Below are 11453 nucleotides of genomic sequence, written 5' to 3' on the forward strand. Positions count from 1 at the left end.
CACACACACACACACACACACACACACACACACTAATAGCCTATATTTGTCTATCCACAGATGGAAAATTTTTGGAAAAGACTAAGCACAGAAGCAAGTCTGAATCCAAACAGGTAGGGAGAGTGTGGGGGAACTAAACACAATGTGTGTTACTTACAAAGGGGAAAGGCATGCCTGGACTGTCAAATAAATCAAGAGGCATCAATAATTGTTTCTAACCTTCAAAGTCAGCTAAGGGGATAGGAACCAGAACTCATGGCTAAGGAACAGCAGGCCTCACAGGTGGAAGGTCATCTCCAGGTCTGTGACCAGTTCACATTAATAGCTCCTGACTTTCCCCTGTCTCTAACCAAGATGCATTAGACCGTAGAAAATGTCCTTACATTTGATCCATCTTCTCCTGTATTAATGCGATCTAGCATGTGTCCAGGCTCCTTCTAAGGTGATTTTAAAATCAAAAATCAGTTCCCCCCTCCTCACTCAACAGTGGCAGGCAAAGGAACACTGCATGATTGCCCACTAGGACAGTGGAGGGACAGAGGTGAAGATGACTCGGGTCTGGCAGTGAGCTAGAAGACAGGCCTTGCCTTAGGCCCAGCATCCTGTTCACTGGACTTGGCCTGTCCAGCCGCTGACTGCCAGCTCTGAGAAAACCCAGATACTCATACCTGCTCAGGTGGGGCCCGCATCTGCAGTAAGGTACTGTTTCATGTGTGCAGGCCTGGCACCCTGCCTTACAAAATAACTGCCACTTAGTGAGGCCCCCAAGTTCCCCAAAGCATAGTGGAGCTGTAGCTGCCCAGAATTCAAGAGGCTAAGAGTCAGAGGAAGCTTCTCCGCTCTCCTCCTTGCCCCTCGGGCTTATTCATGTTAACTCCCAGGGTTGTCTCGCCCTGTATTCCAGCTCTAAAGGTGCAATGTCAGTACAGGTATTACTTCCTGCATCTCTCGCGGGGCCTCTCTAGGTCCAACACAGGCAGTTCTTGCTCTAACAAACCTCACCTGTTCAAGCTGCCTCTTGACAGAAGCGCATGCGAAACTACCTGGGGGAAATGACCAGGTCAAACTGGAAGCCTATTACACAACCCACTGCTGTACAGTACAAGTCTGCAGGTCCACCTCGCAGCAAGCGAAAGACAGCAAAGATCCCTGGATGTCCCACTGTCTTCTAGTAGAACTGGGTGGGAAGGGAGGTGTCACATGGAGTGTCGCTGATCCAGTATGCCCCCCAAAGAGCTGACCGGAGCCTGGGGAATCGGCGAAACGGCGTCCCTGGCTCTTCCCCAGACCCTAAGCCACCCCAGAGCAGCAGGCACGCGCCGGGGCCAGAGGGCGCGCGGCCGGGGGGAAGGGAGGGGAGTACGTTTCTCGGAGGAGCGCGGCAAGCGCTTCCCGGCCACCAGCTCCCTCAGAAGCCGCGCACGTGCAGCGCCCGCGCGATCGGACGGCTCAGAGCCACAGCCACCTCCGCGCACTGAGTGCTCACCACTTGTCCCCCACAACCACGACAGAGACAGAAGTGCAAGACTCCCTTGCGGAATCTGGGGGCACTCCCCCGGGACATCGCGGAAGGAGCGACATGGTGCGCTTTCCCGGAGCCCTGGCTGCACGCAGCCAATCCGGGAGAGAGCCCTGGCCTGTCGCCGCGCCCCGGGGAACCGGCAGCGTGGCTTCGTGGCTCTGCCCCAGGCTGGAACTGCGCGGGATGCAAACGCGCGCGCTGCTGCGACTGCTCTCCGGCTCCTTTCCCCCACAGTTCTCCGCGCGCCTCACCTTCACGGAGTCCACCGGGTACATGATGGAGTGCTCCAGAATCCCGGCCATCGCTCCCGCTGTCATGTGGGTGGACACCGAGGCGCTGGTCGGTAGGTTCTCGTAGTCCTCCGACCCGGCGTCCTTGCTGCCGCAGCCGCCATCGCGGCAGTCCCCATCCATCCTCCGGCCCGCAGCCTGGTTCCCCACGCCGCCACGGCGGAGCTCCATCCGCGGCCCCGCGGGGCGCGGGAGGCGGCAGGAGGTGGGCAGGAGGGGGAGGGGGAGGAAAACTTCACTTCTTAAAGTGGGAACCTCCTCCCCCGGGTTGCGGCGGCTGACGCCATGGCGGGCTGGGGTGGAGCCGAGCGGCCAGAAGCACCAATAGCTGGAGAAGAAGAGGCCGGCCGTGGCCGCGCTATTGGTGCGCCGGGCAGAGGGCACCCACCTCTCTGTGTGACGTCGCTGCCCGCTGCACATTTCCAAGCAACCGGACGGGGGCGAGAGCAGTCATTGGGGTGTCCCGGGAAGTTGTACTACCTAGAGGGTGGTGACCATCTGCAAGGGACAGTCAGGTCCCTGGGGAGAGTCAGCAGAAGGGATATGCGCAGAGCTGCAAGAGCGGGAGAAGGGGCTGTCCCCAGAATCGGTAGTTTTGCAGACACTAATCAACCAGCTTTAGCATTCCGAAGGCTGGGGATCTGGTAGGAGGTGAGGTCTGTTACTGGGAATGTCAATTATGAAGCAGAGTGGTTGGACGATGGAGTGGTTGTAGGAATCTAGAATTGAGGATACACTCGGATATGTGCCCGTTTTGTGCTCTGCTAGGGCCCATTCCAGGGAATGAACAGTTAACACTCAAGGTCCCCGCTTCTAGTCAACTTCGCTTGGGAGAATCTTGGAGATTGGGAAGTGTGTTTCTCTTCTGAAAACAACGAAGGGCTAAGTGTATGCTGCTCTTGTTCTCTGAAGATTCAAGTCCACCCTGTCCTGGATAGACCAAGACAATCGTGGCAGGAGCAGAACCCTTCACTAAGCAGCTCCCTGGGACATTACTTGGGGTTTGTAAGATCTTTAGCTGATATCACAGCAAGAGTGCTCAAGTGAACTGAACAAAGCTTTGCAACACTGCCTATCTTCTAAAGCTGTTCTTTTAAAACCATCCCTGCCGAGCCCTTCAATGAATTGGAGTCCGGGATGCTTTATTTTAACTTAGTATTGCCTTGCTCCATCTGCGATTAAAACTAGAAATCAAAACGCAGAGGTCTGCCTGTTTGTGGGCTGCTCTGTCCTTGGATGCATTTAGGACATTATCCCAGGGCTGAGGACAGTGCCAGGGCCTCCTTCGATTATGTAAAGACTTCTGAGCAGCAAGGCTGGGCAATGAAATATGCGGGGCTAGGAAGGATCCTGAAGACACTGTGCCTGCCAAGCGTCAGGTTAGCTATCTCAAGCAGCCCTTGGGGATTCAGCAGAAGATGATAAAGGTGTGGAGGGCAAGGGCACCGTTTTCCAGTGTTTGTAGCTGTCCTAGTAGCTTCCAGGTGAATCCTGGGACTATGAAAGTAGATATCAGGTCACTGTCTAACATAGGTGACAGAAACAAAGCTCCACTTTTGACAAAGGTGGTGTTTTAAAAACTGTTGATCAGAAGTTGTTGATATTCACAGGATGTATACCAGCAACCAAGAATCTGAGGCCAGGGGATTACAACTAGTGTGAGGCCAGTTTGTGTTGTGCAGTGGGTTCCAGACCATCCTGAGCTCAGTGTGAGACTCTGTCTCATACATACAAAAATGAAAGTCTTCAATACATATGGACCCCCCCCCGTCCCACTTCTGGATTTGGGACATGAAGACCCAAGATACACACATAAAGCTTTTTTGAAAGCATTGTTTGTAGTAGCAAATACTTACAAACTGTCTAAATATTCCGTAAGGGGGGAAATGAAGAAACAATGTGTATTGGGTGAAATATTACACACCCCATAAAAACTGTGGTTCTATTAGGCAATCACAGAGGAAATGACTCATACACAGCTGGGTCAGGAAAGGAAAGCACAACTCTGGGGCCATTACACACAGAACATGTCTGTGTACAGAAAGAAAAGTGAAACAACTTGAGCTAGTAATGGGATTACAGGCAACTAATTTTTTTTTCAGGTTTCAGTTAATACATTATTTCTGTAATTTAAAAATAAAAGGACTTAGATGCCACATGCTCGTGGATGGGAAGCCATCTGAGGTTGGCAACTATGGCATTGGTGGAAGGGATTCAACGTATCAGTGACTATTCTTGGAAACTTTGAAATTAATTTTTTTTTAAATTAAAGGTTCTTACAAATGTGAATACGACTATAATCTTTGGAGTCAGAAGATTTTTTAGATTTTTCTTTAAAAAAATAAATCATTATGGTGTAACTCTCACCCCCTCATCAAAGAAGCTTCCCCTTGAAGCAGACAGAGACGGTTACAGAAAGCCACAGCTTGTCAAACTGCAAAGAACAACAGACCACGGACCACGGGGAACCAAACCCTAACTGATACATCTACAACCCAACCCCAGCTCCTAAGGTTCACATAACATAGAGGCAGAGGGGACAGAAAGATTATCAAAACCAGAGGACCAGAACATCTGCTGGGGGACCGTGTCTTCTATATGACAGGGAATCAGCACCCAGGGAATGGCAACCATGTTGTGGACGAAACAAGACCTGAAAAATGACAGCACCTATAGACATGACCGCATGGGTGGGGGAATTCTCACAAGGCTCCACCCCTAGATGGAGAACGACAGGCAATGAATAGTTGCTAGGAAACCAAGAATTAGTCTTCTCCTGGGATGAGCCCCCTGATAGGCTACCCAATCCCAAGAGGTCATTCCTAACCACCTATGAGCAACACTCAGTTATCTCAGCAGGATGTATTTATAAATGCATTTGTATATGTGTAACAATAATAAAGAATAAGAGGCCAGGGGCTAGGAGATGACTCAGTGGTGACGAGTCCTGGATGCTCTTCCACAGGCCCTAAGTTAGCTTCCCAGGACTCACGTGCAACCCACAGCTCCCTACAACAGGATCTGATGTCCTTCTCTGGTATTCTGATGTACACAAAGACAAAGCACCAGGATACATAAAACACACAGATAAGTAAATCTTTTGTTTAAAAAAAAAAAAGAGGAAGCAGAGGCCATGAATTTGAGGAGTATGTGTAGCAAAGAACTCAAGAGTTGGAGGGAGGAGAAGGGGAAATTATCTAAATACAGTACTTCTATGTGAAATACATACAAAAATAAATATTAAAAAAAAATCAAAACATGAAAAGAATTCAAGTCAGGCCCAACTGCAGATTTGTGTTGGGTTTGCAACAAGTGCTCAGCCTTTTTTTCTACCTCTCTCTAGGGTGGACTGTGTGCTCAATGTCTGTGTCACACTCAGTGTATTGCAGGGGCCACATTTCTAAGACATGCTTGCAGCCAGGGCTCTAGATGTGCTGCTCTGCCAATAGATAGAACTGGAGATATCCAGAAAGCACAAGTGCAACCAGAGCTGTCTTCTACTGCTCGCTGTTCTCTTGCTGAGAAGGCTGCAGACAGGAGGGTCGGTGTGTTGGGGAGGATAGTGGCTTCCCTGGGCAATAGCATTGCAGTGGCTGGCCACCAGACATATGCTTGTTGGGAGTCTTTGATGGCAGCCTCCCAATCCCTTCACGGTAGTGTTATATATGGCCTCTTGATCCCTGACCCTCAGGGATGTGAGAGAGTTAACTGTTTTCCTTGAGAAACCATCTTGGCTGTGTGCATCTGTGAATTACCCTCGGAGGCCTAGCCTGGAGTTGGCTCTCCACGCCTCCAACAATGCCATGCATAGCAGTAGAAGGGCCCGATGGTGGAGGACTCGCTCCTGGCCATGGCAATTCAGCAGTCAGCCCTGCCCCCACCCCACCCCCACTTCCGGAGGAAGGCCTGTTGGGACAAGGTCCACATTCCAGTTCTAGAACCCTGTGTTTTAGACACACCCTGCACAGGGGAAAGCTGCTTTTTCTTTGAAAGACAGGAGCCCAGAAATTCAGGAACAAAAGACTGGCTGCTGAGGTGATGATATTCTCTCCAGGGTCAGGTTCAGAGACACAGGCTGCTGATTCTGCTGGAGTCTTGCATTAAGTTCCTGACTGTTGAAGGCCCGAAGATGTCAGCATGCCATCTGCCTCAGGTCAACTGGAAGCCAAGCTTAGCTTAGAAAGAGGAAGTTACTGAGCATGCAGGGTGCACAGCCTCTAACTTTGGCTCAGAGGCCTGTGCCAGCTCTGGTTCCCCCATTTACAATGGGGCTCTGGCCTCTGGATTGGCCTACTTCTTTTGAAGGCTCTGGCCATGGATACATAACCACATAATAAACAAAACACACCAGTACATTGAGAATGAGAGCATGCATGTGCCAGCTAATTTTAACTCAAGTATATATATGAGAGACCACAAGCACCTCTAAACATATCCAGTCCTCACAACTGCACATATCTGTCCTTCTAATCCCAGAATCCCTTGCTTTTCCAAGGACAGTACTGTTTATAGACTCTTGACCTGTGGGATAAGTTTCCCTTGGAGATAACTTTCCCCAGGACACAGAATAAGACACAGAGACAAATTAAGAGGTGGGACAGAACTACCTCGGTTTACTGGGCTTTCTGTGAATGCAGGAGGTGACAGGCAGGGGTTAGAGTTGAGAATTCCATCTGGAATTGGAGAAGGCTGGGGCCTGCTAGGAGGAGCTTTCCTCTGGGGAAGAGATTACACACAACTCTGACCATGGGTCAGACCGTCCCTTGCAGAAGACACCAGACTGGAACAATGATGGTAGGAGGGGCGGGGTCTTGGACAGCTCTGCTTCCTTATGCCTGCCTCTTGCTTCCTATTTAAACCCAAACCTCATGTCAGGACCCAGAGCGTGGACTTGGTGAGAGAGGGGTTCCATAGACTTCTTCCTTCTTTTTTCCAGTGTGGCCACATTGGATAAGTGTTTTTTTTTCCACTATTAAGTGTGACAATGATTGGCTTGTTGAGGACAGGTGGTCAAGCCTAGCTTGTTATGGCTGCCAGGGTCCCAGCTCTGCCCCGAACAACTCTGGTAACATCTCCAGCATGAACGTCTTGCTCTTACCTCTGGAATCCTCTCTCGCCGTCCACTCTTTCATCCCTTGACTTCTCCTTCCTCTCCTTCCCTCCCTTCCCTGTGTTCCTCTTGCCCATCCAGTTACCAGGCCCAGCTCAGTCGTACATCCTACCCCAACCTATGCTCTTCACACCTTGTTCATGTGCTCCGGAAGAGCTCCACCTAAATATCCTACCACATCTACGGATCAGAGTTGATTCGTGAGTCTTGGGTCTGCAGTACCAAAGTGTGGCTATGCTGACAGCTTGAAACTACATATTTATAATATCTTCTGAAGGGTACAGTCTAAGGTTAAGGGAATAATTCTCTCTCTCTCTCTCTCTCTCTCTCTCTCTCTCTCTCTCTCTCTCCCTCCCTCCCTCCCTCTCTCTCTCTCAAAGCTGTCATAGAGAATCCTTGCTGGCCCCCTTCCAGCTTCTGGAAGCTCCCTGCCACCTCAATGTTCTTCGTATGAGGTCAGAAAGCAAGAAAGACAACGGAGGAACAAGCCACTCCCTGGCAGCAGAGGCCTGGGAGCAGAGATCTCTGTATAAGAGAGCCCACTCTCCACCTACAGGCAGAGCACTGAAAACATTCCTTCTTTGGCCATTGCTAAGAGTAGCAAAGCAGTAAGGTGAGTGATGGATTAAAGAATGTCAGGTGATGAGAAACAACTCCAGAGGCCACGTCTGAGATGGGGGCTACTGATAAGGCAGAAGGAACTCAGATCTAGAAAAATAAGAAAATTTCTGGATGCCAAATTACTATAGTTTCTGGAATTAACCCTGATACAAACATGAGGCCGTAACTAACTCTCCCGACTTGGATTCTATTAACTGGGTAGAAGGGAGGGTATACTTGGTGCTCTCTCAACTTCTTCCTGTTATGTAGGAATGGTGTCCTCATCTGAGGAGTCTTGGGGCAGTTTTTTATATTGGAAATTTTGAAGGATGCTGTCCACATGCCTTTTGGCAGTGTCTTGGACAAAGGAGCCAAGTCTCTGGGACACAAAACGGGTTAGGCAGTTCAGAAGACAAGACCCAAATGTCAGTAGGAAGAAGAGGAAGAGAAGAGGTCCCAGAAAGGGAGTCAGCCAGGGCAACCAGTGTCCAAGGTCAGGCCACTGTCCCCAAGAGTCAGAATGCTGGCCGAGTTCAGATGCTCGTTCTTGGAGTTTTCTTGCCGCGTCCCGGACTATTCCAGACTGGTTTACGTAGAAGCAGCACTCTTCCTGGAGGAAGAGACAAGTGCCCCCTTTCTCAGCAGTGATGAGGTCCAGAGCTCGGCGGTTTTGTAGAACAACACCTGCGAGCGAGTCTATTTGGTTCTGGAGGGTAGTGATTGAGGCAGCTATTTCTTCCAAGGTTTCTGAAAGAACCTTAGAAAGCTGTTGGAAATAGAGAGTCGAGGTGGCCAAGCCAGCTATCCCCGTACCAAGGGCAGAAGAGATACCCAGGCCTGCAAGGAAGGGAAGGAGATGAGGGGACCTCTTTGGGCGAAGAGCTGAGTCTGAGGAAAGAACTGAAGCAAAAAGGGGGACAGGCACCGTTTGGTTATTGGGGAGGAGTTCAATATCCGGGTATTGGAAGACCAGGGTACAGACACCGGACCAATTGGCTGGGAGGCAGATGTAAGTCGATGTTCCGCAGAGGAAGAAAACGCCTGAAGAGTTGAGGCAGAAGGCATATGAGAAGCTGAGAAGATGTGAGAAAATGTTGGAGGTGATGTCCCAGTTTTCTTGGACAGTGATCTCATTCTCCCAGACTGAATATTGTCCAGACAGGACAGCTCCCGTGAGGGGCTGGTAATGGGAGAGAGGATAGGGGTCTCTGTGCCCCTGAAGTTTGACCTTGAAGTGGGTAGGGTTCACTGACATGGTAACAGGGTGGGTTGAGTTGTCTGGTTCAAATAAAGTGAGGTTATAGCAGGTGCCGAAGGGAGCCTGAGGACAGTGCATCCAGGGAGTGGCCGGAGAGGTATGGCAGTGTTTGATGTCTGTTGGGCAGGGATAGTAAGCCGGCTTCGAGAAGATGAGGGAGGGGGGCCCAGAAAAACGGAGCGGGTTTTTCCATTTGGCATCCGGTCTTTTCATTGCCTGTTTGAACGTATGGGTGGTGGAAAGATCTAGGTTTTCATGACTGGTAGAAGGTGAAATATGCATGGTGTAGTTGCAGAGAGAGGCAGAGAGGTTGCCTACAAAAGTGGCATATGCTGAGACCTTGAAAAAGCGGGATATGCAGAGTGGGGCCTGCGACCTGAGAACGGTCTCAGTAAAGAGTGGTCCCCAGAGAGGGCGTTGGGCAGATTCGAAGAAACGGTCCTTATGGGGATATATCACAGAGGTTATCCGGGTGATGATCCGAAATATGCCTGTTGAGCTGACAAGTTGAAGAAAAGCAATCGCCCTTCTGTCAGGATTGTGGAAAGAATAGGAGGCAGTCAGTGGGCGGAAGAGACGGAGGCGTCTTTCAATGTCGCTAATGGAAAAGGAGCCAGAGAAGGGCCTGACTGAGTAGGTCAGATGAAGTTTCATGGGTGTGTCTGTCCAAATGGACAGAGGGGCTGGGACTGCTAAGGACCGCTGGGTTTGGGTGGACAAGCAGACCCAACAGTTGGAAACCAGGGAAGAGTTGGTATCACGTAGGATGTGGTGAGTGAGGTTTACAAGGGGCATCCAGCTTTCCGGATAGGATAAGGAGGAGGGGAAAAGGACGAAACAGAGGACCCAAAAGCCTGTCATGGTGCTTTGGGAATGGCCAGCAGTAGTGCGGGGTGCCGGGAAGTTGGTCGCGTGGATCCTTGAGTCCTGAAACTTGCTCGGTCGGGGTGTTCAAAGGTGGCTGGTAAAGACAGGGTGGCTGCAGACTCTCAGGTTATGAGGTGAGAGGTCAGACCTGGGAAAGAAGAAACATAGATAGGGGAAGGGTCATCAAACAGGATTAAGAGTTTTTGAGTTAGTGTCTGGAGCCCTTTGGAGCTCAGAGTAGTGCAGCCAATGAGAGATTCCTTTACCTTTGCTACTGCTGGGGTGGTCACAGTGACCTGGGCAGACCCCTTTCCGGAAGACTCAGGATGAGTTTAGGAAGGTGTTTGTGAGCCAAATGAAGGCAGAAGGTGGTAAGATGTGAAGCAGTCCATGCATCCAGAAATGGGAATGAGGTGCCAGTGAGAAGGTGGTGACGGACCAGCTGTGCTTGAGCCCTAGGAGGCTGAGATCAACGGGCTTTCCTGGAGAGAACCTGAAAAAAAAGAAAGACAGAGAGAACAGTAGAAGAGCTGACCAGGACAGTTTGATGTCAACCACGAGCTAAGTGTTGAGAAAGGCATTACCATGGTCCGTCAGTCCTGAGGACTGAGGTCTATAGGGAATGTGAAACCAGGGTTTGATGCCTAAGGAGGTAGTCAAGGGTTGAGTTACTTTAGAAATAAAACACACACACACACAGGTCCATTGTCAGACAGTGGAGATGAAAACAGACCAAAGCAAGGGGTGATTTGAAATAGAAAGATCTGAGCAGCCTCTGTGTCCTCTCAGACTTAGTCGGGAAAGCCTCTGCCTGCCCTGGAAGAGTGTCAACCAGCAAAGCAGACACCGAGAAGACAGCATGTGGGGGAAGTCCATCTGCTAGTTCTGTCCCAGCAGATGTCCTGGGGCTTGGTGAGTGAAGAAGGGGGCATGGTGTGGAAGGTCTGTGACAAGTCTGGGGAGTAGAGATAGGTCTTGGATAAGGTGAGCAGAAGCTGACATCCCACATCATGTAGGGTGGAAAGGAGGGCCCATTCTTGAACAGAAAAGGGGGTGATGGGATTCCCAAGAGTCTTTGAGGATGGCTTGACCCATCCCCCCCCCCCCACCAGACATACACACATGGGAGGTGAATAGGTTGGAAAGGAACAAGGACTGGAAAGATGAGAAAGTGAACAACAACAAAAAAAGGCAGGCTCTGGGTGAGCAGACTCCAGAGGACTGGAAGTATGCAGGGTGGAGACCAGTGTTACCTGTTTAATGAGGGTGTCAGCTGCAAGAGTTGCCTTTGGCTATCTGGCCTGTGCAGTAGAGGATTGCTGCAGCCAGAGACAGCCAGGCAGCTTGAAGGTCTTTGTCATGAATGATAGCAGTGCTCTGAGGAGTGCGGACAGCCTCTCTCTCTTAGAAATTGTGGCACAAGAATTAGGAATTTGGAATTGGGGTAGCTGTTAGCCTTCATTTTCATGCTAATTCGAGTGCCAGAGAAGAGCAATGACTTCTGCTTGCTATGAGGTGGTAGGAAGGGGAAGAGAAAGATTGAACTTCTTCAGTAGTATCATCTGTGACAGTGTCACAACCTGCAATTGGATGGGATTCTTTAAAAGAGCTCCTCCCATGGTGCTGGCTCAATGGCCAAGAGCACTTGCTGCTCTTCCAAAGGCCCAGGGTTCAGTTCCCAGACCCCATGTCAGGTGGCTCATAGCCATCTGAAACTCCACCTGTAGAGGATCTAATGCCTCAGGCCTCCATGGGCACCTGTACACACACACACACACACACACACACACCTACACACAATTACAG

The 11453-nt window shown here is 50.3% G+C and overlaps 2 protein-coding genes across 2 annotated transcripts in view; both read right to left on the minus strand.

Moving 5' to 3' along the window:
* Slc25a37 (solute carrier family 25 member 37) overlaps positions 1 to 2149 on the minus strand; it is a 43508-nt gene extending 41359 nt beyond the window's left edge. The window contains exon 1 of the mRNA XM_021182559.2: positions 1774 to 2149. Within this exon, the coding sequence (XP_021038218.1) occupies positions 1774 to 1983 (210 nt within the window). The 5' untranslated portion in view covers positions 1984 to 2149. The remainder of the gene's footprint in view (positions 1 to 1773) is intronic.
* Positions 2150 to 7254: 5105 nt separating this feature from the next.
* On the minus strand, positions 7255 to 11142 carry LOC115029210 (syncytin-B). The gene is made up of 3 exons (XM_029468695.1): positions 10901 to 11142; positions 9944 to 10140; positions 7255 to 9795 (listed from the first exon to the last, which is right to left on the minus strand). The coding sequence occupies exon 3, from the start codon at positions 9639 to 9641 to the stop codon at positions 7785 to 7787; it is 1857 nt and encodes a 618-aa protein (XP_029324555.1). The 5' UTR covers positions 9642 to 9795; positions 9944 to 10140; positions 10901 to 11142; the 3' UTR covers positions 7255 to 7784.
* Between the last annotated feature and the right edge of the window lie 311 nt (positions 11143 to 11453).

This window comes from Mus caroli, chromosome 14 (genome assembly GCF_900094665.2).
Source record: "Mus caroli chromosome 14, CAROLI_EIJ_v1.1, whole genome shotgun sequence".
NCBI lineage: Eukaryota > Metazoa > Chordata > Mammalia > Rodentia > Muridae > Mus > Mus caroli.

Excerpts from the sequence above, each read along its gene's own strand:
- LOC115029210 (XM_029468695.1), bottom strand. The coding sequence starts at position 9,641 with ATGACAGGCTTTTGGGTCCTCTGTTTCGTCCTTTTCCCCTCCTCCTTA.